We start from the raw sequence: 26,075 nt of genomic DNA on the forward strand, positions 1-26,075 counted from the left end.
AGGGATGCTCATTATGGTTGAGTTTCAGTACCGAGTATTTATGCTTGATGCTATTATCCACATCTTTTTAAGAACCCATAATACACATGATAATACACTCTTCCTAGTGAATTTGATTACCTTCTTCCTTCTTCCTTTTCCTCATTCTAGGCTTTTAGGATAGAGAGAGCTCCTCATCAAATGAGCTGTGGTATTGGCCTTTGGGTCTAACTGGTAGGGAGAGCAAGGTTCCTTCTAAGGTAGGGTGCGTGGGTCTTTATTTCTCAACTAGTATCATCGGTTGCTTGTTGTTGCTTCAGTTCCTGAGAGCAGCATTCCCCTCTGCTGAGCGGGTTTTCCCACTGCTGCCAACTTTAAGCTTCAAACTCACACACACTGCAACAAGTGGATTTCCCAAGTGATTGTGGCAGATCTGGAGAAGAAATTCTGTTCCTACTTAAAAATATAGTTATTAAGTATGGCATAGAAGATTTCGGGGCTTAGGCAGCAGAGCAAGAACTTCATGGCTCAGCTATGGTCAGAGACATTTCTTAACAGTAAATGTGCTCTTTGAAAATCATTAAAACTACTAGATTATTTCTCTTCCTTCTCACTCTTCAAATAGATCAAACATAGTCCATGTTTCAGGAAATGTCCACCTTTACAGTAATTTGGAAACATACTGTCAGTGAATTGAAAGGTCTTTTGGCAGTGCACATATCGAGAAACTCTTTTTTAAAGAATTTCCACTGTGGTTTTTGACATCAGGGACAGCTAAATTGGTGTACCATTTCGATAAAATTAATGGTTCTTGTTTTGGGTGACTGGCCATGCAGGGAAAAATTAGATGCTCTAAAAGGCTTTGTTAACTTCCAAGCAGGGCCAAAATAATTACAGTGTCCTCTAGACAAAAGCAGTAATCTGAGACAGATTCTACACCTCTGTGTCATCCAGAAATCCGAGCTTCCACGTTACACCTGGCTCAGGATCCAGGACCACATTTTGCCCAGTGCTTTTTTTAGTCAAATAGGAATGGAATCACTGTGGAATCATGGAGTTTCCATCTTCTTAAATTCTGTGTATGTTGAAATGTCCATTAGCTGGCTCTATCTCAGATGGATGAAATTATTTAAAAATTTCCTGATGGCAGTGTTACAGTCGATGGAGGTGGGCTGGCAGGCATCATGGTGCACAGGTGGGCACTAGGTTAGCCTGAGTTCGAATCCTAGCTCTGCTACCTGCCTCTTTCATATTATCTTGACTCTCGGCCTGGGGCCCCTCATCTGATAAATAGGGTTCAGTAATGGTTAATACCTCATGGGGGATCGTGAGTATTGAATGAAATGATGCATATAAACTGTTTAGCACAGTTCTTGGTATATAGTAAGTATTCAGTAAATGCTAACTATAATTATTTTATTACTGCTACTGCTTTAAAAACATATTTTCTTGTGTTGTCTAAAGCCCCAGGTTAGTGCAAATGATAAGGATTGTTCAGAGATTTCCACCCATTTATACTCAAGAGAACTCATTTTGAAGATTTATTTTTTTCATAATGATTCCTTCTCAAACCCCTCTGGCTTCCCACCATCCAAACCATAAATATTTGTCAGAGCCAGGTTGATTACTAATCAAATGAAGCCTAAAGAAAATACTTGGTATTTATTTTAATTGTGGCTTAAAGAGCTTTCTGTACTACACTGGCTTATAAAAATGCCTAGAAGTTAAAAATGAAGTAAATTTGAATAAAGTCTCGAGGTTTTGGAGCTTTATGTACAGCAATCTGATAGTCTCTGAAGAAAAAAGAAGTTTGTCAGATGATCAAGACTTTTCAGAAAGGAATCTGGTTTACATTGATTTTTTTTTTAAAAGTTGGGATATGTAATCTGTCTCTTTTTTCACTTGTTCTTATAAATTGGAAGGAACTTCAAAGCCAAACAACATTTTGAAGTGCTTTTACCCTAATTTCTTGAAATAGTATACCTAAAGAAATGGTCTTTTGTGATGAGAGAGACTTAACATTCCTCTTTCAAAGGAAGCCATCATTTTTCTAAATAAACTCCACTAATTTGATGTTCTCTTCTCTGCTTGAAACACATTTTCTCCTGCCTGCCCAAGCAGGGTATTTGCTGAGGAGTGATTCGGTTTCTCTTTGTTCTCCCTATCTGATGTGTCTTTGATAGCGGATGGTTTCTCGCTCTTTGGGAGCAAATCCAGACGACCTGAAGGACCCAATTAAAATTAGTATTCCACGCTATGTGCTGTGTGGGCAAGGGAAGGACGAGCACTTCGAGTTTGAGATCAAGGTAAGTGCCCCTTCTTTACTCTTCTGGAGGAATGGAGGCTCGAGGCTCCCAGGGCTTTCTCTACCTTTTTTTTTTTTTTTAATAAAAGGAGATGAAGCTACATGTGAACGTCTTGTTTTGTAACATATTAGTCATGCCCTCCTTTAAACTGGTCTGTGCAAGTCTAGACTGTAGCACATGGAGAGAAATTATCCCATAGAAGGTGGTGGTGGTTGGGGAGTCAGGCAGACATGGAAGAAAGTTCTTGTCACTTACCAACCCGACAGGTAGGGTGACCAGCCCTTCCAGGTTATCCAGGAGTTTTTGCTGTAGGTATTGGAAGTTCCACCCCTGGAAAACCATTTGGTGCCAGATGAACCAGGACAGTCAGTCACCCTATCCCTGGGCTTAAGCTCGATTTTCTTATCTATAAAAATGGGAATAATAATGTTTATGTTATAAGGATATCAGCTCACATAAAGTGTTGAGTCTAGTACCTGGTATATAATAATAAGTTATATAATAATAAGTAATAAAAGCTATTGCTTTTATTACTACTGCTGTTTTTATTGTTGTTTCTATTATTATTAATTTAGGAAGGTTTCCCTAATCTGTTTTAGGCATTATTTGATTTATACAACTTTTCAGGAAGAGATGTGTCTGCTTCCTTACGTCATTCTTTCTGAAATAATAACTTCATCTGATTCCTAATTTAGTTCCATTGACTCATAACACTTCATTAAATATTGCTGGATGCTCTCCCCTCCTCAAGGAATTAATGATGAGTCACATTTCTTCATTTTCAAGCATAGTTGAGGTTGTTGATGTAATGACATCCACTAGGGTCACAGTCTGCAGCTGCATGAGGGTGTTCTTGGAAGTGAACCTCAGATGGGGAGTTTGGACACTGAGGTCTTCAGGTTCTAATTCTGCTGCACTTTGTTGAGTGACCATGAGTCTTTACCTTCTCTGATCCTCAGTTTTCTCACTGGTAGAATGGGGAAATTGGATCACACCAGTGATTTCCAATTTCTCAGCAGAGACGTTTGTTCAGCAGATTATTTATGAGGAAGGGTACTGCAGAAAGTGGACCAGTGTGGAGCTGCTGTGGGGTGGGAGAGTGGAGGGAGCCTGAAGCCAGCCCTCCCCACCCCACCCCCAACCCTGGCCCCCGACCATGCTACTGGGTGCTTGGGATCAACCTCTCCCTTTAGGCATGTGTGTCTTTTCCAGTCTTCCAGGAGAAACAGTGCAAATGCATCTTATAATTAATCAAGCTTTTAGATTCTTATTTCTATATACTTTTTCCTTTTTATTTTTTAAACTTAGGCATTAATTTATATATTTGAGGTTCCTGTTGAGAGTACATGATGTCTGGGTGGTGTTGGTGGTGTTTTGAACTTTACTGGCCAGATTGTGTGGTTTCTTATTCAAATGTTATGCCATGTCCATGATCCGGTACTTCTCACTGCCCCTGACTTAATGCCTAATTCCTGCTCAATTTCTTTTCTCAGTCATTTGAAATTGTATGTGTGTGTGTGTGTGTGTGTAGCTCCCTTTGTACATACATGTTATATTGATACGTACACATATATCAAAATAATTTCTGAAGGTATATGTTTTAATCCCATATTTTTAAAAAGATTTTATTTATTTATTTGAGAGAGAGAGAATGAGAGAGAGAGAGCATGAGAGGGGGGAGGGTCAGAGGGAGAAGCAGACTCCCCGCTGAGCGGGGAGCCTGATGTGGGCTCAATCCTGGGACTCCAGGATCATGACCTGAGCCGAAGGCAGTCGCTTAACCGACTGAGCCACCCAGGCACCCCAATCCCATATTTTTAATTAGAGGGTGAAGACTGGCTTTTATCAGCTCAGAATTTGAATTCTCCTAAACCGAGAACTCACAGCACTGGAGGACATGCAGTGATTTTTGTTGATGCATATATATATATATATATTTTTTTTTTAATTTTTAAAAAGATTTATTTGAGAGAAAAAGAGAGCATGGGGAGGGGCAGAGGGAAATGGAGAGAATCTCAAGCAGATTCCCTGCTGAGTGCAGAGCCTGTATTGGGGCTCTGTCTCACGACCCTGAGATCATGACCTGAACCAAAACCAAGAGTTGGCCACTTAACTGACTGAGCCACCCAGGCGTCCCAAGATATATTTTATTTTAACTGATAAGTGTGTTAATACAATATAACTATTGATTTCATGCATAAAAGATAAGACATGGGTAAAGAGGATACTTAATTGCTATAGTATGATCTCACTTATACGTGGAACCTGAAAAACAAACCAATGTCACAGATACAGACAACAGATTGGTGACTGCCAGAGATGGGGTAGGGGTAGGTAAAATGGGTGCAGATGGTCAAAAATTATAAAATAAGTCCTGGGGATGTCATGTACAGATCATGATTATAGTTAATAATGCTGTCTATTTGAAAGTTGCTAAGAGAGTAAAATTTTTTTTTTAAGTTTTATTTATTTGAGAGAGAGAAAGAGGGAGAGAGTGCACAGGAGCAGAGAGGAGGGGCAGAGGGAGAAGGAGAAGCAGATTCCCCCCTTAGCAGGGAGCCGGAAGTAGGGTTTGATTCCAGGACCCTGAGATCATGACCTGAGCCGAAGGCAGATACTTAACCAACTGAGCCACTGGCACACCCCGCCAATTCCTTATAATCTCTTTCCCTTTCTTTTCTGTTCTTTCCTTTTCTTTCTTTCTTTCTTTCTCTTCCTTCCTTCCTTCCTTCCTTCCTTCCTTCCTTCCTTCCTTCCTTCCTTCCTTTCTTTTTTTCTTTCCTTTTTAATTTTATTATGTTATGTTAATCACCATACATTACATCATTAGTTTTAGATGTAGTGTTCCATGATTCATTGTTTGCATATAACACCCAGTGCTCCATGCAGTACGTGCCCTCTTTAATACCCATCACCAGGCTAACCCATCCCCCCACCCCCCTCCCCTCTAGAACCCTGAGTTTGTTTCTCAGAGTCTGTAGTCTCTCATGGTTCATCTCCCCCTCCGATTCCCCCCCTTCATTTGTCCCTTCCTACTATCTTCTTTTTTTATTTTTTTAACATATAATGTTTACCCTCGGGGTCACAGAGAGTAAATCTTAAAAGTTCTCATCATAAGAAAAAAAAAATGTAACCATTCCTGTGTGGTGACGGAGATTCACAAGACTTAGGAGGTGATCATTTCATAATATGCATTATACACCTGAAACTAATATATTGTTGTATGTCAATTATACTTCAAGAACCAAAAAAAGAAAAGAATTAGAACAAAAGCTGAGTTGATTTAAATAAAAATTGCAAGTAAATAATAGTTCAGGCCGTATCAGATCTAGCCAAAATTGTGAAGATGCTACTGTGAAGGCAAGTTAGAGAACCCAAATACAGAAAATCATGTGCGACCTTTCAGAATCTCTGCTTTCACCTCAGAATATATAAAATCCCAAACCAAAGGGTTCAGCTTTCTTTGAAGGTATCAAAGCCAAGTTCTGAAAGCATGTCATTGTTTTGCTTCCTTTTTGTACTTATCCCAGGTGCTGTAATCAGCACCAGGAATGACCTGTGAGCATTTGCCTGGAGAATCCCCAGTTCTCTGTGTAGGATGGGCCACCAGACGCATTCACAGGTAGGTGTGCTGAGCATCTCACATTCTCCTGGGGATACTCAGTCACAGAAGTCTCAGGGCCTCAGTACTAGAAACAAACATGACCCAAATGTACAGTCCCTCTCTTGAACAAAACAAAAATGGCCATGCCCCAGCAAACACATAGCTATTGGGGTGTGCCAATGTCCTTTCCAGGCTCTGCCAGTTAATGTCCACAAGAGACTAATGTAGAATAGGGACAAAGACACCTACCTGGTTGGGTTGGTGTGAGCAGTGTATGAATTTAGGTGTATAAAGTGCTTAGAATGGTGTCTGCCACTTCCTAAGTGCTGGGTAAGTGTTTGTTTTTAGAAAAAAAAGTAAATTTTTTAAAGATTTTATTTATTTGAGAGAGGGAGAGAAAGAGCAAGAACGGGAAGGGGGAAGGGAGAGGGACAAGCAGACTCCATGCTCAGCAAGGAGTCAGACGCAGAGCTCGATCCCACAACGCTGAGATCACGTCCTGAGCCGAAATCAAGAGTTGGATACTCAACTGATTAAGCCACCCAGATGTCCCATTAAAAAAATAAGTAAATTTTTAAAAGGCATAGGGACTGAGTGAGATTTTACCCTTGGAATCCTAATGACTTTCGATGTACAGTTGTGTCTTGGAGAATTTTGGATTTTTTTTTTTCATTTTGATTGTTCATTCCCCCCTCAACATTCTTGAATTTTAAAACTAAGTATGGGGGCACCTGGGTGGCTCAGTGGTTAAGCGACCAACTCTTGGTTTCAGCTCAGGTCATGATCTCAGGGTCATGAGATTAAGCCCCAGGTCAGGATCCACGTTTAGTGTGGAGTCTGCTTGGGACTCTCTCTCCCTTTCCCTCTGTCCCTCCCCCCTGCACTTGCTCTCCCCCCCAAAAAAAAACGAATAAATCTTTAAAAACAATTAAGTATGACAACTTTTCCATCCATTATCTGACTATCTGATGCATTGGCAATGTTTTCTAGAACATACAGTCACACTTATGATAACAGTTTGGCTACTACTAAAATCTTTTCTTGGTGAACCAGTGGATTTAAGGTGGCTAAGGTAAAAAGTATTATTTTTTTAAAAGTCTATTTAGTTTTAGACCTTCTTTGAAGGAAAATCTGATGTTAATTTATATAGATATTTTATACTATTACACTTTAAACTTCATAAAAATCTTTGCTGCTTCTTTTTTAAATAAAAATCAATTTCTTTTTTGTACCTTTCCCCCATGGTGGTCTTAAAGGTCTCTTGGGGTCCTGAGTGCACCTGGCAAGGCTCTGTGACCAGCAGGGAAGGGTCTTGATGCCTGGTATTAGACCCCTGTTGACTGTATAACTTGCTGGTGGTTGCTGCCAGTTCATTTAAGAGGCCAAGCTGACCCATGAACACACAGGGCCCCCTGGGTGCAAGTCTTCATGAGCTGAATTTGCAGGCCCCAGAGAGGGGACTGGGAAGAGGCACTCGGGTGTAGCTGCCCAGAGTTCTCTCCACTTCTCCTTCACCCTTCCTGTTCCCTCTGCCTCCTGCCCTTTTCTGCGGGCCTTTCCTGAGATAAAATTCCTTAGTTATTTAAGTCATGCCTTTTTCCTGTAATCCCCAATCGGGTAGCTCTAGTTGTATTGTTCATTGCTGAATGAATAGTCGTGAGCCTGGTTAAGGTACATTTGAGGTCAGGTACAGGGAGTGGGATATGGGGGAGGAAGGGAGACAACAGTGGTTCTCAAATGCTCATCTTCTGATCCCTGGTCAGTCCCATGGAGGTTCCCATTGCTGGGCTTTAGAATGAAAAAAATCGTGTTTTTCATTAAGCTAAAATTTAATACTTAATTCAAAAGGACTGTCTTTTTGTATCTTCTTTATTCAGGGATTAAAAACAACTTTCTTTTATGAAGTAACTATGAGAATAGATACATAGGGTTTTGTTTTTTGGTCACATTTAATTTTTTCAATCAACTTTGTTAAGGCATAACATATTTACATACAGTGAAATGCACACATTTTAAGTGTACCTTGATGAGTTTTGACATGTATACACCCATGTAACCAGCACCCCCATCAAGACTTCAGACTTTTCAGTCAGTCCAGAAAGTTTCTTGTGCCCCTTTACAGTCCGCGCCCCTGCCCAGCCTCTAGGCGAGCTGTGAGCTGCTTTCTGTAACAACATATTAGTTGTGTCTGCTCTAGCATGCTGTGTAAATGGGACGGGGCAGCACTTACTCCTTTGTGTCTGGCTGCTTCCATGTAGCCTGATGCTTCGGAGATTCATCCACATAGTTGAATATAACAGTAATTTGTTTCTTTTTATTGCTAAATAGCATCCCGCTATATGGGTATATGACAGTTTGTGGAATGGTGTCTGTCTTAATGTCCTTATTTGATGATACAGAAGGTTGTCATCTCCATGATGCAACTCCCTCCATCTTCCACCCCCTTATTTTACTGATCCTTGAAGGACACGTGCCTGGGAACCCCAGAGTGAGGCCATCATTTCCCACGGCCCTTGCAGTGATCCCTTCCAGCAGGTCGCAGTAACATGTCCTTCTGCGGCTGTGTCCACGTTCTCTCCAAGAGGTGTCTGTCCTGCCGACTGCTGTCAGAGGCAGGCAGAGGGGCAGAGGGTGTGCCAGTCTGGCTCCTCTCATTCTGTGCCCAGTATCACTGAGTTTCACCTGCTGGCTGGCAGAAGGTACCTGTCACGAGACACGCTGGCCCTGAATCGCAGCCGGCACAGGTTATACCACTGACTGGACTACAGCAGTCATCCTAACACTCCGGCTTCACATGCTCGTCCGTGATTGATACAAGAAATCAATTACAACTGCATTATAGTTGCCATTTTCAGTTAGCCAGGACCAGAGTGGAGATAATTTAATTTTTAAATTACATTTTAGCAGGATACAAAACACCGGCCTGGGAAATCTGTGGTTAAGTCCAACGGAGGCTGGCATACTCTTATGTTCTAGAAATAAGCTGATGTTTCCAGCATTGTTTTCAATTCTCTGCCCTTTAGCTTACATATTAATATTTTAGTATAAAGAAAGAAGCTAACACTGGTGTATTTTTTAAATATTTTCTCTCCTGAGAATTTTTATTTCTGTAAAAACTGTAGGTGATCTTACCAGGAGATTGTCTTCCTGCCTCCTTCCTAGAGTGGTGACTTCTGTAGTAGCTCCTCCCCCCACCCATCCTCTGTCCTGTCACCCGGTTTCCTCCCTTCGGAGCAGGTGTCACAGCCCACAGTCACATGGTTTTCTTCCAGTCACTCTCATGTTTATAGCTGGTCTTCTCTGGAGACGTAAGCCCTTGGGCCCTTATCACTGGGTCCCCGGCCCTCCCACAGGCCCTGACTGGTAATGATCACCCAGGAGATATCACTCAACAGTATGACCCACACAAGTCCGCCACCAGGTGCTCTCACTGGTCAGAGCCTGGGTAGAGCTTTGGGAATATGTGACCATGTGCCCTTTGTACACAGCCCCCTACAGGCTCCCCATGCTCTGACTGTGCCTGTGGATTCAGTCATTGATCAGCCATCCCACCCGCTGGTTTCCTCACGACGTGGCTGCCTCTCTCATCGTCCAGGGCAAGGACAGGCAAATCAAGCTCCTGGACTGTGTCTGTGTGCAAGAAAGCCAGTGACTCCTGCCTCCCTTCCGACGTCCCCACTCCACCCTCCCGCACGCCAGCACGCACACATCCCAGCTCTGACGGTCTCCAGCACCCACAGAGGAGTTCAGTTTTGTTCTGCACAGAGGGGTAGCCCTCTGCCCACTGTCCACCCCCTGGACATTATTCTGGGCACCTGGGCACTCCAGCCCCTTGCTCAGGAAGCACGTGTTCTGGAGTCTTCTCTTATAAGGAGCCCTCTGGTGCCCTAGTCATACCTCCTCCCCCACAGGCTGTTCAGGAAAAGACAGGCCCCTGCCTTTCTTCAAGTGGTGGCAGGAGATAGGCCCTTCTGTGCAGAATCATTTTGGTCCACTTGTAGAGCAAAGGAGCACAGGAGTACACGCTTTACCTCGAACACATGACGTCCAAAACAAAACCGTTCCTCATTTCAGTCGTCCGATTTTGGTCAAAGGTACCACAGGAACAGTCGCCAACTCTTGCCCCCAGATGTGCCTCATTTTGTTCTGACTCGTGGTCAGTGGCCTGAGAAGGAGAGGAGAGGCAGAGGAAACAAGAGAGGCCTGAGAGCGGGGCGGTGTCGCCTTGAGGAAGCTGTCTAGCACAGGCTTGTAGCCAGCGTCGAGTAACGCCTGAGCGCCCCGCTCAGGAGTCCATTTTCTTTTGTCACGTGAGCTTAGGTACGTGACCCCCCTTCTGGGTTCAGTCGTCGCTGTTCTGGAGTTGAGGAGACACCTAGTGCGAGGGCCCTCAGGTCTGCTGGGCCCTCCATAAGCAGGGAGCCCCAGAAGGTGAGACACGGCAGCGGGCATCTTGCTCTTACAACCCAAGGGCCACGTGACAGGGCCCTCGGCGCCAGGGCCGGACAGAGTTGTGCAGCAGTACGAAGGCAGCAGAAGCAAACCGGCAGTGGCCATGGAGGATGAGCTTTATTTTGCCTGAACAGAATTTCAAAATGTTCAAAGAGTTGTCAACGTTTCGAACTTGGGAGATCTGACACGGAAATTCAAATTTCCCGAGTTTCTGTAAAACATCAGAAAATGTGAGAACCCTAGACCGCTGTCCCAAAGGGCAGCCCAGCTTGGGGCTGAACAGTAGCTCCTCTTGGGACAGTTCCCGTGCCCTCTGCCATGCCACAGCCCTCATGGCTCCCAGTCAGAGGAGATCACCTGAGGGAACGGTCCACACCAAGTCCCCACTGCACAAAAAGGCTCACAGACCAAATGAAGTCTCTGATCACCCAGTTTATTAAGTCACACACACACAGATGCAGGAGGACGAGGGGCAAGTGGGCGCATGGCGCGTGGGACCGGCAGGGGGGCGGTGTGTACTCTCTGACCCCAGGATCACACCATGTTCACCTGCTCTGTCTCTCTCTGCCACCACAGCCTCTCCCGCTCTGCTTATCAGGACTAGAGTTGTGAGCAAGGGGCCTCAGTAAACACAGGGCACCCAGAGGCAGTGCACACTTGCTCCGTGGCAGCATGCCTGGCCAGTGGCCTGCTGGACAGCCCTGGTTGTCACCTGCACTTCTTAGGTAGAGCACACGTGGACCCAGCATAGGAGCAGGTTGTTGTCACCAATGGTCTTCCATGCGGGGCTGAATTAGCTGTTGGCCCCGAGCAGGCATGATCATGACCTAAGACTTTCTTTCTCTAGGTAATGTTCTTATCTGTTCCCTCATATTTATCTATTCTACCTTTCTCTGACATGCCCTATAGGTTATAGGCCCTTACTTGGCATATCTTATGAATTCGTTTGTCTCGCAAGCTGCTTGAGTACTGGCTGTCTGTTCTGACACATTCTCTGAGGTTTACTTATATCCCGTAAACTGCTAGCTTACTTACTGGCAGTGCTTAGCCCTTCTGATGAGCTTCGTCCATCCTCTGTAGCAGAATTGAAGGTGCTCAAATAACACGTAGACTCCCGCTACGTTCCCTGTTGTCCTACATCCTGACACTCGTGGAGCCTCTTGGAGTTTCGTTTCTCACTGAGCCCTGTAGGCCAGTTGAGTTTGCAGCCTCTCTTCAAGGGAGGACACCATCATGCATCAAGTACCTTCTTCAGCCCGGGTTCTTTGCCAGACATTTCCAGAAATGTGGAAACTATACCAAAATGGGGGTATTATTTGCATTTAATGAATTGGGAAATTATGAATGACTTGCTCAAGGCCACACAGCTAGTAGGGTGAACCAGGTACCAAATGCCCATGTCAGATCTGAGAACTCTGAGCCATACTGGTGCCCTTGCTTATTCATTTTAATGTGCCTTCTACATTTCACTACTTTCTGCACTTTTTAGAAGTCGAGGCCATATTTTAGTGTTGGTCTAAACATGGTGGCCATTTCCACATTCTTGCCTGTTTTCAAAATCTCTTATTTTTGTTTGTATTTTGATTTTCTATCTCGAATTCTGGCCAAGTGGCAGGCACTTTGTAAATTGGGGCTATTACTAAGGCTTTGACAAACCTGGAGAATTTGATGGTGGATAGACCTGCCAGGGAGCGTGAAAAGGAAATGCCCAGAAAATTTGCAGTTTGAGAGTTGAAGCAGTCACATTTACAGTCAGAGAAATTTCTCTTTATTTGGCAGAACAGAAATAAGAGCAATTCCAGTCTATTAGATAAACTATGCACACATACATCTTTTAGAAATACTCCCAACTTGATAGAATATAAATGTTCAGAAGGATTTGTGTGTTGGCATCTGAATCTCTGCTTATTAGTAACTTGATAGATTATCTCCCTGCGTGTGTATTAGCATAGCTGAGACAAATGGAGTGTTGCATAAGCTGTGGTCCATCTAGATCCCAATATTCAGTTTGTGTATTTTCAAACATAAATAACAAGTGAAAGAAATAACATTGGGACTCGAAGAATCATATTTTATCCTGTTTTTTTAAGCACCCCTCCATCTCTGTGAGAACATTGTCTTTCACTGAAAAATTTAAGAAAAAACACTTTTCCCTTCCCCTATTTTCACACAAAGCAACTAATCTTTTCTGTCACTTTCACTTGAGCAGTTGTGTTTCTCTTCACAAGGTAAAGGCTGCATATATGAGAAACAGCAAAGAAGAAATGAGTTGACTCACAAGCACCAAAGGAAAGCGGTCATCATGTGTGGCCAGGCCTTGAATTTTCATTTCAAATATGTTTTTTCCTTATAAGACTATATTAATATTTTGTCTTCCTTAACTTCAGAATTTTGGGGGTTTTACATCTCTTCCTGAAATGAATTGGTTTTAAAATAAGTCACGAAATGGTTTGAGTTCCCCTCTTTGCAATTGCTGCCTGAGGATACCCCTTGCCTTTCAGTCGTGCATAAGAAAAGGCTTTCTTTAGGAACAGGATCACAGTTCCAGGAGTTACCATTTACTGGGCACCCCGACACCCTGCTGGTTGTCTCACATGCTTTTCCTTCATCTGTAGGTTAGTATCACGAGCCCATTTCACAGGTGAAGAAACTGAAGCCTGGAAGAGTTGCAAAATAGAACCAAAGTCACACAGCTAATTAGGCAATGGGCTAAAGTTAGGACCCAAGTCTGTCTTAATCCAGAGTTTTTCATTATTCCATTCTCCAGTGATGCCTGGTAGAGAGTTTGCATTCTGGGCTTTGCCTCTGAATATCTTGGTAATTTGAAGGAAAATTGGTTAGGCTCTCATTCTCGCAATTTCACACAATTTTAAAGTAGGGTAATTTTCACTATTCCTCACTGGTTTTACAGAGGTGTTAAGGGAAGGGAAAAATACTTATTAGTAATGATCTTGGATTTAAAAGGCATCCATCTTATCAGAATCTTAGAGCCTTTTTACATTCTTTCAAATTTATCTTCAAACTGCTAGATAAAGTACACTAAAATAAATGGTATTATCCCGATTTTGAAGGTGCTGAAATTGAAGCATATAGAAGTGGTAATTTCTAGTTACTGCAAAAGGCTGAGACTTGGGTCAGCTAGAAAGCGCTGTTCGATTTTGCATCACTTCATAGTTATGTAGATGTGGTGTAGCTCACTAGTCAGCTCCTTTCTGCATGGCACGCCATGTTCAACCCAGGTCTAGAAGCCAAGGGCTCTGAGGCACTTCCTGTACTTGTTGGTGCTACATCTACGCAGAAGGATATCTGGGGAGTTTCTTGGATAACTGGGCTGAATAATCTTATATCTGCGTGGGTCTCCTACTTATAGGAGTCTTTAAAATTCTCCAAACTCCATACACCTCCCGTTTGTGTCACCAACAGTCAGGGCAGATCTAGGATTGGATTATAGATTCCTCTCTCCTTGCCCAGTGCACTGGCTTTAAGACCATGCTCCTCCTGCTGGGGCCCAATTTCTTCACTCAAGTGCCTTGGAGACAGAATTTCCAGAGTTCGTAGTCTGCTGGTTCCTGGGGCCACTGCCGTGGAGGGGGATGCCTGCTCACTTCCAGATCTCATGACGCAGTTTGTGGGCATGATTCCCATGGCAGCTATTGGCTGCCTACGTGGTTGCTGACATGGTGTCTTTTCCTTTGTGTCTATTTGGCTGTAGAGCTCAGCACTCCTTTGGGTTTCTCAGAAAGAAAGGTATATAAACTTGCCTGAAATTTCCCTAAGGAAACCAAGGAAAGAGGTGCGTTGCACATCTTAGAACAAGTAACTGAAGATACCCTGTTAGCTAATTATGTTCTCCCAAAAGCACCGGCCTTCCCTCCTGCTTCCAAGATATCCTTTGGGAGCTTCAGCTGCTGCCCCCTTGCTAAGTGGAAAGATTCCACTTCAGCCTACTTTTTAGGCCTCTCTCCCAAGTTTACATACCCAAAGGACCTTGACATTCAGAAACAAACACTCTTATGTTCCTAGGACCCACCCCCCCAAAGGCAACTTCGAGACCACCTTTTGTTTCTTGATATGTTTTTGGGGAGTCTCACATCTACTCCCCGTACCTCCTTTCTTACCCCAAACCTGTCATCATGGTATTTCTTCTACATCAGCAGATTCTCTCTCCAAAGGAATTTGATAAACAACATTTTCTCTTTCTTTGTTTTATAATTCTTTACCCTCTCCCATTATCTCCTCTAATGCTTACTTTCTAAAAACTTTAAACAGCTATAGGTAAGTCAGAAAAGGCCTAAAATGCAGGTCATTCCACTGCCCACATTTCAGCATAGAAAGGGAATTAGTGCAACAGAAAAGTGTTTATTGAAAAGAGACTCTGGGCTCCACTGTCTCCATTATGCATCCATTTATTATTTAACAAGTACTCATTTGGTACCTGTTGTTTTTTTAAAGACCATGCTGGAAGTATCAAGATATTGAAGGATAGGAAAGATGAATAAATAGTTCATGTACTCTTGGGTCCACTAAGTGGAGGGGAGAGAAACATACAAAAACTAGAACAATGCAAAGCAAAGGGGAGTCATGAAGGAGCAGTCAGGAAGATAACATCTTTGTTTACCTGAGGAAGATGGGTGGATGTCTGTGACAAAGGCCTGAGGGCAGACAGAGACAAATGTTCTGTGGGTAAGAGGAAGCAGGACAGTTGGAGGCCAACCTTGGGGAGGGACTCTCCTTTAAGTAGAGGTGAGTGGGGACAGTGAAGTGAAGATGAAGAGGTTTGGGGGGGGATGGGGAAGAGGAGAGTGAACGTAGCAACAGCGTCATTTTGAGAAGGGCTGAAAGGTGCTCAGGCAGTTGGTCTTGGGTGACCCTAATCACCTCAGTAAAACATAATCATTGTCCATGAGGATTGAAAATCTAGAATGTTTTGAAATACTCATTGCCGAGAATGTAATTTGGAAGGATTTCCAAGTAGGAGTAACTGTTGAGTCAAATAGCATAAATTTCATACATTCTGCTTTCCATAGACTGCCTGATCTGGGGGATTATTCTAATGTGGCCCCACTAGAAGGTCTCAGGAGCTAGGGAAGTGAGGTGTTGGTCCTCCAGTGGTGAGAAGACTGACCTGGAGTCCAGCCTGGGCCTGTGACGGAGTGAGCAGAAGGGAAGAGGTGAGCTAAGAGACCAGAAGAGGTTATGGGCAGTCCCAGTGAAAATAGACAGTAGACTCCACAAATGTAGTGTGAGCATGCCCGTCAGAAACCCTCTGAAGGATTTGGCCATCTTAGAGGCAGACGGGAGCAAGGACTTAGAGGATGATGGCAGGCTGTGGTTAGTGAGGTATTGGCCTCTTTCCAGTTTAGTTCCATTTGTAACAGTTCTCTGAGCTTTTAATTAAGTCTGATATATTAATACTTGCTACCGTACAAATTCCAATATTTGTAATATATTTCATGTTCCCTCAGACCTGTTCACAGTTCTGTGGCTGCGGAAGACCATATTTTGCACAAATCTGATTAAACTTTAGTATAAAGTTTTAGTGTAAAAACTTGTAGTGTATATTAGGTTGGCATTCAACTTACTAAATAGAAGGAATTTTTATATACTTTAGGCAGCTCCTCGAAATGTTGTTAGAAAATAAATGTTGTTTGAGAGAACTCTAATAGTAACTATTTACAAGGAAGCCAGTTAGAGTATTTTTCTTTGGGTGAAAAATTGTAGATTCTCCTTACACAGATAGATATACACAAGGGAATATATACTGATGACAGATCTTAAAATCGACAATTCTCAAACCAGCAAAATATGTATATAACATAAATTTGTGGAAAGCACTCAATAGAGAATTGTTTATAAGTAAATGCAGTTCATCTCATGGACATGTTTATGGTGTTTAAGTTACACTTGATCATTTTATGGCCCAGAAAAGATGGATTTGTATCAGCAGAGCCATCCAGTGACAGAGAAGTAATGAATTTGCTGCTCAAAGATATGCAGTAATGATGCCCTGCTTTCTCAACATTGAGGAAAATAATCGAATATTTTGACCTGATTTATTTAGTGTAGTGATCTTCTGTCCCTTCTGTCTGCATCAGCACCTCATCCCATGCCCAATTTTAATTTGGGGCAAAAATAAGACTTTAATATATATTTCCCCTTTCTATGTAGGTTTTCCAAACTTCACATGTGCCTTTTCCCACCTCCATGGGTGATGGTGTCTCCATTATAGAGAAGGGACTTGACTTTGACTCCATGTTTTCCTGTGGAGAGATGACACATGTGGTTGGTTGCCTTGCCCCCACGCCCCACCCCCCTGTTCCTGCAGTGATCATGACTGGCCTTTATGCTTCATCATCCTTGTCCTCATCCTGTTTGCATGTTGGCAGATAAGGGGAGATTTAAATGTTTTATATATAAAATAGGAAGCCTGAGCCGTTGCAGTCCTTATACTTAACCTGGAGTCAGGTAAAGATCTCAAGGGTGAAGAATTTAGAAATCTCTCTGTGTCACTGTAAACTTGTGTTACAGACATATTGAGAAGGCACCATATTCTCAATGCAGTTAAAAAAAACAGATCATCGTACTGTGTGACCAATTCAAATAATGTGATTCAGATGAACCTCAAAGACACCACTAGAAAAGGGTATGTGGAGCCAGGATGGCAGCAGGCCCTGTTTGCCATTTTGACAGATCTAGGCCAAGCCTGGAACTCTTACCTGATTGGAAAAGAAAAATAATCTTAAGTACACCTTTCAGCAAACTGCCAACATCTAATGTGGCACCTAACACATAGCAGTAGCTCAATGAATGTTTATTTCTACAGTTAGAGTTCTTCCACCTCTACCCCAATTACTGCCAAATGCTCATTCCCTCAGAAGGCTTAAAATCTTGTAGGGTGGAGAGGCACTTATGTAACTAATATCAGTTCTGTAGGTTAATTAATATAACTTTAGTGATATAACTGATAATCCTGTGATATGTGCTCTGGTTAAGCCATGAGCTACATGCTAAGGGATCATGGAGGAGGGAATGATTTTTCCAGGGAGAACCGTGAGAAAGCTGCCAAGGGAGGAATTGCGGTTCGGATGCCACCCGGGAGGCAGCTCTCTAGTCACAGAATAGGGTATATAACTGAGGAGGCCGTTCAGAAGATTCTGCAGGAGACCAACGAATATGCCGTATTTCTGGGTTAAGTTGTCTGAAGTATGAGATTTCTGATCCACTGGGAGCTGACGTTAGAAAGGTGGCGTCGGGCCAGCCTGGAAGGGGCCCTGAATGCCACGCGGAGGGCCTTGGCCTTGAGGGAGGGTGGGCGGCAGGCTACTAGGACACCAGACTTGATTTTGCAGCAGCAGTACCGCAGGGATTTGCCGCAAGGCTGCTGATACACCTCAGAGCTTCTGACCAAGGAAGTGTGGGTGAGACCTCAGACTTTGCGTTTCTAACAAGTTCCCGGTGCTGCTGGTCAGGCGTCACACTTTTAGTGGTTTAGACTACAGACTGAAACACTGAGGGTAGAAGTCATTCAGATCCGTAACGGGGGTTCGTTAATTTGAGTTTATGAACACATTAAGTGAGATATGCGGCAACAAAATAAATCATTACCCAGAATGTGCCCGTAGTGATCTTCATTGTTTAGCATTTTGAGGAAATTATATACACAGTGTTAATGGTTCCAGAAAGTTCCCTTCCTTTTCATTAATAGTGGGACTCTTGGAGTCACCAGCATAACACAGTGAAGACAGAGATCCCTCTTACACCTATACTGACCTTATTAAGCCCAATTCAAAGGAGTACATGTGTAAAGCTTGTGATAGTCCTCTGTACATTGGGCCATCTTTCTCTGGCCCCTCTCAGCTCTGCATGCCACCATGTTTTAGCATCCCACATGCCACTGAAAGCACTGGGGACTGATACCAAGAAAGCAGAAGGAAGTGCATTGGATACTTTTCTGGGGGCTCCCTCAGGGACTATGTCCTCTCCTTGCTGACTTGTTGGCTTGTGCCCAGTGCCCTTGATTCTCCTGCCCAGGAAATCACTTAGGCAGGTCACGATCTCCCCAGTATTTAGTGTATGCATGTTGTTAGAGAAATTGGTATCCCTTATAAAGGTACTATTCTCGGGCCACCGTGGAAAGAGGAATGAAACCCCAAATTATGAGGTAGATTTGGAATAGCCATTTCGTTACTTAGAGATTTTAAATAGTGATCTGACGTGAATGAGCTGAGAAAACAAGGTGGGAAAGACTGCAGGCCAAAGCCCTACAAGCTAAGTGTCCACTTACCTTATATCTTTATCCTAATTTTACTTGAGGCCATCTCTTCTACCCAGAGAGATAAAAAAAGGTGTTGCTGGCTCATTGTCACTGAGAGCCTAAGCATTTTTAAGATAAGTCCATCTTGGGGCTCCCTCTTCCATCTCTTCATTTAGGATGCCTGTGACGTGCCAAGTACTCTTCTAAGGTGCAGTGAAAACCAGCTAAAAATCCCACCTCTCCTGGAGCTGATATTCCAGTGGAGAAGGCAGACAGAAAACAGGATACCATGTTAGGTCGTAGGAAGTGCCTAGTAGAACAGTAAATTAGAAGAGAGGAGCAAGTACTGTGGAGATGGGTAAGGGGGTGCCATTTTAGATAGTATATCCAGAGAAAGTATCAGTGAGAAGGTGATTTTGAGCCTAGACCTAAAGGAAGTTAGGGAGCTAGTCATGTGAAAAGAATATTCCAGAAAGAGGAAAAATCTCGTGAAAAGTCCTTGAGGCCATACTTATGATGTAGCACGTTTGAAGAGGAAAAGAGGAGAGAAAGAGGAACATCAAGGATGATGCCAGTGTTTTTGGATTGAACAGGTAGGAGAGTGGCATTGTCATTTACTGAGATGGGGAGGTAGGAAGGGGAGGGAGTTTGGGAGATTAAGTTTGGTAAGTTTAGCCATGTTAAGTCTGAGATGCAATTAGACATCCAAGTAGGCACAGTAGGATATACGAGTCTGGGTTCGGGGGACAGATATGAGCATCCAGGGAATCATCAGCATATAAATGTAAGCTTGGAGATGGGATGGGATCATTAAAGGAGTGAGTGCAGGTAGAAAATAAAATATGTTCAAGGACTAAGCCCTGGGATACTTTGATGTTTAGAGGTCAGGGAGATGAAGAGAAATCTCAGCAGAGAAAACTGAGGTAAGAGAGTGTAGCAACCTAGAAGCCAAATGAAAAAAGTTACAAGGAGGAGCTGTCGGGACATCAAATCCTGCCGATAGATGGAGTAAGATCAAGACCAAGAATTAACCAGTGCATTAGCAGTATGGGGGTTGTTGATGACGCTGGTAAGAGTAGTTTGAGTGGAATGCTAAGTGGATTGAAGGGGATTCAAGGGACAATGGGAAGAAAGAAATTGAAATACCAAGAATAAACTCTTTCAAGGAGTTTTGTGATGATGGGAAGGATAGAAATGGAGTGGTAATTAGAAAGGACAATGAGGCCAAGGTGAGAATTTAAGATGAGAGAAATAATAGCTTGTTTGGGTGCTGATGGGAATAATCTAGTGCAGAATGATACAGAATGAGAATGTGTTGGTGCAGGAGAGAGAAGAGAAAACTACGTCTTACAGTATCCTTTAGAAGGCAAGAGGGAATGCAGTGTATAAGGAGAGGGCTTGACTTTAACAGGAGCACTGATCCATATGTCGTGCCTGGTAACAGGGAAAAACAGGAGGTACAGGGTAGATGGTGGCAATGAAGAGACTTGATTAAGGGTACCTGGGGAAATGTTCTTTTGATTTCTTTCATTTTCTCAATGAAATAGGAATTAATAGGTTATCAGCTGAGGACAGGGAGAAAAGTGATGAAAGCTTGAGGAGAAAGGTGAGGTAAACTATTTACAAAACTGCTATCTAAGAGAAGAGTGGATAGGACTGGAAAATGGGATATGACTGGTGGGAGGCATCCGGGCTGACCTGAAAGTGGGGATTGTGACTTTCAAATGAGACCAGTCGGTCCACTTCGTGGTGTGTTTTTCTTTCACACTCTGCTAGGCAGGTGCAAGCCTGGAGTAAGTAGACAGTTGGATTTCTCCAAGGTTATGGTTTAGTTATTGGTCCAGGGAATTTCAAGAGCAGGACAAAGAGATTTGAGGTTGAATGCAAAGGAATGGTTGTCATGATTGCCCATGGTTTCTAAGTTGAGTGAGGAAGGAACCAGGGCGAAGGTCAAGGAGCAGGTCAGGGTGTTGGAGGGATCATCTGGGTATTACTGGAATGACCAAGATTCATGGCAGGAGTTCCAAAGTGTTGGAGCAGGTGACATTGAGCAGAACCTAAGACCTTCAAGGAATTGGGAAGTGACTAAGATGAGTTGAAAACTGTAAGAAAGGTGGGCGGAGGGGCGCCTGGGTGGCTCAGTCATTAAGCGTCTGCCTTCGGCTCAGGTCATGATCCCAGGGTCCTGGGATCGAGCCCCGCATCGGGCTCCCTGCTCTGCAGGAAGCCTGCTTCTCCCTCTCCCACTCCCCCTGCTTGTGTTCCCTCTCTCGCTGTGTCTCTCTCTGTCAAATAAATAAATAAAATCTTTAAAAGAAAAAAAAAGAAAGGTGGGCGGAGTGTAGGGTCTGAAGGCATGAGCTTCACAGAGGAGGGATTTTAGAATGGAGAGAGGAGCAGTGGTTTGAAAGTTGGGCAGAGAACAACAATCTCTACCTACATCCCAGCACGATGGGAGGAAGAGTGGGGGGAGAAAACAGTCCCTACTTGAGAGGGCTGCCGGGGCAGTGGATCCTCAGGGGAGAGCCAGCCTTCAGTTAGAGTAAAGATGATGGGGATGTTCCCAGAAGAGGCTAAGGATCTGGAGTATTTTGCTGATAATTGACTAGGAGTTAAAGAGAGCCAGGGAGCACAGGAGAATCTGATGGATGAGAGTCCTAGGCGTCTTTGGTGACTTTCTGTGGAATTCAGAGTCCCACAGCAAGGTCTCACCTGTGAGCATCCAGCATTTTACTGCTCCCAGGTCACGAGTGTGGCTCCATGAACTTTCTGGGCTCTCTTGGCAAGTAGGCAGTGTCATGGCCCTTCCTGTTTTCCCTTTTACACCTGGTTTGTGTCCAGCCAAAGTGGCATATTGCTGCATTCTCGACCTAAGGAAGCCCTCACACAACTCACACCCATGGTGGCCTCCGTCACAGTGCCTTTGTGGGGTCTGTTGAAGAGAAGAGAACCGAGAGAGACCCCCCCCCCACACACACGCAGCTTAGCTGCAGGGAGCAGTGTTTTCCAAGCTTGAGTGACTTGCATACCAGCTTTCAAAATTTACAGCTGCTGAGCTACTGTACTATTTTCATTTAATAATATTTTTGGTAAATAGACTTACCTTTTTTCCCTCATAGAACTATCTTTTTTGAGGGAACTCATAAGAAGAAACCTGACACAATTAAAAAATTCATTATAAATAATGAATACAGAACCAGAATGCTGAAAATTCTTAAAAAAAAAAAAAAAAAGTATATCCTCATATGACCTAAAATCATCTCACTTGCCACTTTGGGAAATGAGTGAACCCAAGACTGGCTGAGACTCAAGACTCACTCCTCCTGAAACTACCCATGTGGGTATTCTCCCCACTACTGCTTCTCCTCTCCTACTGATCCCCATGTGGGAGAATCAGGCTGAATTACAGTGCTTGAGAAGGGCATTGCTGTAATGTGCAGGATAAGATTTCCCATATGGGGACAAGGCCCATGCAAATGCCCTGGCGTGGGCAGGCAGTGGGTTAAAAATTTAGAATTTGGGTCTTTAAGATAAAATTTTTTTTTATTATGTTGTGTTAATCACCATACATTACATCATTAGTTTTTGATGTAGTGTTCCATGATTCATTATTTGTGTATAACACCCAGTGCTCCATGCAGAACGTGCCCTCTTTAATACCCATCACCAGGCTAACCCATCCTCCCACTCCCCTCCCCTCTAGAACCCTCAGTTTGTTTTTCAGAGTCCCATTGTCTCTCATGGTTCGTCTCCCCCTCTGACTTCCCCTCCTTCATTTTCCCCTCCTGCTATCTTCTTTTTTTTTTTTTTTAACATATAATGTATTATTTGTTTCAGAGGTACAGATCTGTGATTCAACAGTCTTGCACAATTCACAGTGCTCACCACAGCACATACGCTCCCCAATGTCTATCACCCAGCCACCCCATCCCTCCCACCCCCCACCACTCCAGCAACCCTCCATTTGTTTCCTGAGATTAAGAATTCCTTGTATCAGTGAGATCATATGATACATGTCTTTCTCTGATTGACTTACTTCGCTCAGCATAACACCCTCCAGTTCCATCCACGTTGTTGCAAATGGCAAGATCTCATTCCTTTTGATGGCTGCATAATATTCCATTGTATATGTGTGTGTGTGTGCATATATAGACACACACACACACACCATATCATCTTTATCCATTCATCTGTCGATGGACATCTTGGCTCTTTCCACAGTTTGGCTATTGTGGACATTGCTGCTCTAAACATTGGAGTGCACGTACGTACCCCTTTAAGATAAAAAATTTAGGTCTTTTTCTATGGGCAGCATGAAACTACTAGGGGATCTTGATGGGGGAGGTGTGTGTGGAATGATTGGATTTAAGTTTTAAAAAGCTGCCTCATCAGTTGTGCAGAGAAGGGATTGGAGTGGGCAGATGTGGACACAGACAACTGGGGGAATCCCTGGTAAAGGCCATCGGAGACCCAATGGCCCAAAGTGACATGGTGATGATGGTGGTGGAGGATGGAAGAATAGAGCTCCAAGAAGTTTTTACAGAGTAGAGGAGCAAGACCTAGTACCTGTTGGGCTATGGTTATGTTGGTGGGGAGGAGGGGATCAGACATGGCTTCAGCGTCTGTCTGGCGGAGCTTGCTGGATGGTGTGGTGATATGCACCAGACAAGAACTAGAGTTGAGACTAGAGAAAGTATGTGGAGTTTGGTTTTAGACAAGATGATTTTGAAGTTCTTGTGATGTGACATGTAAAGAATGATGTCTCCAAGTTGAGTACATGGGTCTAGAGCTTGGAAGAAAGGTGGGAAATGTAATGGGAATTTGAGACTCGTTAGCCTGTGATTATCAAGGCTGGTGGGGTCTCCCAACCTCCCAATGTCCTGTGACTTTGATATGTGAGCAGATGTGCCTCAGGGCCTTTGCATGTGTACCAGTCAGCACATTTAACAGGAACAGTAAGTTGAACTACCAGTTAAAGGTTGGGTTGAGAATTCCTCCTCTAAAATGAAGCAAAATATATTGTGTGTTTTTATACTAATAATCGAGATACAGAAATTTTGTTTTCTCATATTTCTTTGTCCTCTTTCTCCTTCCACCTCCTCATCCTCCTTTTCTTTCTCCTTTTTTTCTCTGCTTTTCCTTCTCTTATTTTTTTCCATCCTGTCTACTATTGTGGCATGTGGTAACCTACACTGACGTTTTATATGGGCACAGTGCCATAACAGAAAGGTCACCCTTTGGGGTTTACTTTTCTCAACCCATGTGGAGGGTTAAGGGACACTCTTTATAAACCATTAAGAGGTTACTATCTGTCTGTCATTTTACATGGGCACATACTGCTTATAAGTAGATTTAGGAACCAGAGATGCATCCTTAAGTAGAGTACGCTTTTATTTATAAGTCTTATTTATGCAGCTAGATTAATGTTTTCAGTTCTGGAGAAATTTTACATGCTAATCACTTTTTGTTAATTTTAAAATTATTTTTTAAAAAATGCTAGTCACTTTTTCCCTCTAATTAATGCTGATTTATTTTGATTTTCCCGGTTAATAGATTACTGTCCTAGATGAGACATGGACCGTATTCAGGCGCTACAGTCGTTTTCGAGAAATGCATAAAACATTGAAGTTAAAGTATGCAGAGGTAAGTTATGAAATAATTATCTCCAATTAAGAACATTTATTTTATAAAGCAAATGAGCTGATTGCATTATCAATGCTCCCCCCCTTTTAGGTGTCAGCTTGTGTCACCAAGTTTTATTGCAATTACTCATCTGTCAAAGGTAGCTTTTTAACTTCTGTTCTTTGTTCCATTTCCATCCTACACAATTTAAACATTTCCTGAACCCAAAATTTTGAAAGTGATAGTAAAGTGATGGTAAATGAATTCTATCCTTTTCATAAATTTTACAACGAACCTTAAATAAATATTTTAATCAATTTACAACTTTTAAACTGTAAGACCTATTAAAATAGTAATAAATCCCTCAATATAGATTTGTCCTTTCTTTTCTTAAAAAAGACTATATTAATACTTAGACTTCTACTTAATGAGAAGTTAAGTCTTAAAAGTAAATTTGCCATCAGACATGGATGGGGGGAGATAGATCATAAGTATGGAATTATTTAGAACCAAGGAGGCATTTCATGCATCTGATCAGATATCCAGAGTATATTGATACATTGTTATTCTTTTCCTCTTTGGACAAAGACTAGTTTTTAAGATACTTTTGACTTGGGGCGCCCAGATGGCTCAGTTGGTTAAACGTCTGACTCTTGGGTTTCGGGTCATGTCATGATCTTAGGGTGGTAAAGATCAAGCCCCACATCTGGCTCCAGTGGGGAGTTTGCTTAAAGATTCTCTCTCTCTATCTCTCGCTCTCTGCCCTCCGCCCCATTCACACTCACTCGTTCTCTCACAAATAAATAAATCTTAAAAAAATAAAATACTTTAGGGGTGCCTGGGTGGCTCAGTTGGTTAAGCGGCTGCCTTCAGCTCAGGTCATGATCCCAGGGTCCTGGGATCGAGCCCCGCATTGGGCTCCCTGCTCAGCAGAGAGCCTGCTTCTCCCTTTCCCTCTGCCTGCTGCTCTGCCTACTTAGGCTCTCTATCTCTCTGTCAGATAAATAAATAAATAAAAAATATCTTTAAAAAAAATAAAATAAAATACTTTATAGCAGAGAAGTATTCCTAAAATTAATGTGTATCTCCCAAGCGAGTATTTATTTACCTTTATTTCAACTAAAGGAAACCTTGTGTCAGCACAGCTCTTTGGGAATTTTGGTTTGAACTGACTGCAAATCAGTCAGTAGTCACTGTCTAATACCTCCTTTCCCCAAGTATTGTTTTTCAGCACTATTTTTATAGTTTCTTATGATACCCTAAAAAATAACTTAGTCAGACTTTTTTTTCTACTTCACACTAAATAACTAATGTTTCCTTAACCTTTCCATGCCTTCTCCTCTTTCTTATCCAATATAAATATAAAGAAAATTCCTTTTTGTAAATAAGATGGTTCCTTGAGTTTTGGTAAAATTGAATTATCTGAAATCCGGTTGTTTAAGTATTAATAGTATTCAATTAAATATTGAAGAAGCTTAAGGTATGAATTTTAGTTCAGTGTTCCTCAAGGAGCTCAGTCCCAGAAGTAACTGCATCAAAGTCATGTTATTAAGTTTCTACAATTTACGCTTCATGTCCCAAGTTAATATTGACAATAAAAATTGTAAGTATCATGTACATATTAATGTATAGAGTGACTTGTTTTTAAAGTGAGCTTTGCAGCTCATTACCTGTCTGATTATAAGTTACTATACCAGTACTTTAATAATGTGCAGGTTTTCATATTAACTTACTAAATTCCCCGATGATAGAAATGTGTATATATGTATCATTCATACCATGACTTATTTCATATCCATTCTTTCAGTGACGTTAGTTCAGGGCAATACTACTTAGGCAAATTTAGTATATTCTAATA

General features: G+C 42.6%; 1 protein-coding gene across 4 annotated transcripts in view; it reads left to right on the forward strand.

Annotated features, from left to right (window-relative positions):
* KIF16B (kinesin family member 16B) overlaps positions 1-26,075 on the forward strand; it is a 296,746-nt gene that overhangs the window by 211,475 nt on the left and 59,196 nt on the right. For 3 of the 4 annotated variants that reach the window (XM_035005811.1, XM_035005812.1, XM_035005815.1), the window contains 2 exons: positions 2,163-2,285; positions 24,149-24,238. In XM_035005811.1, coding sequence (XP_034861702.1) covers positions 2,163-2,285; positions 24,149-24,238 — 213 coding nt within the window. The remainder of the gene's footprint in view (positions 1-2,162; positions 2,286-24,148; positions 24,239-26,075) is intronic. The other variant, XM_035005813.1, reaches the window with a different exon arrangement.

Source organism: Mirounga leonina, unplaced genomic scaffold, assembly GCF_011800145.1.
Source record: "Mirounga leonina isolate KUSES-001 unplaced genomic scaffold, KU_Mleo_1.0 Mir_150, whole genome shotgun sequence".
NCBI classification, from domain to species: Eukaryota; Metazoa; Chordata; class Mammalia; order Carnivora; family Phocidae; genus Mirounga; species Mirounga leonina.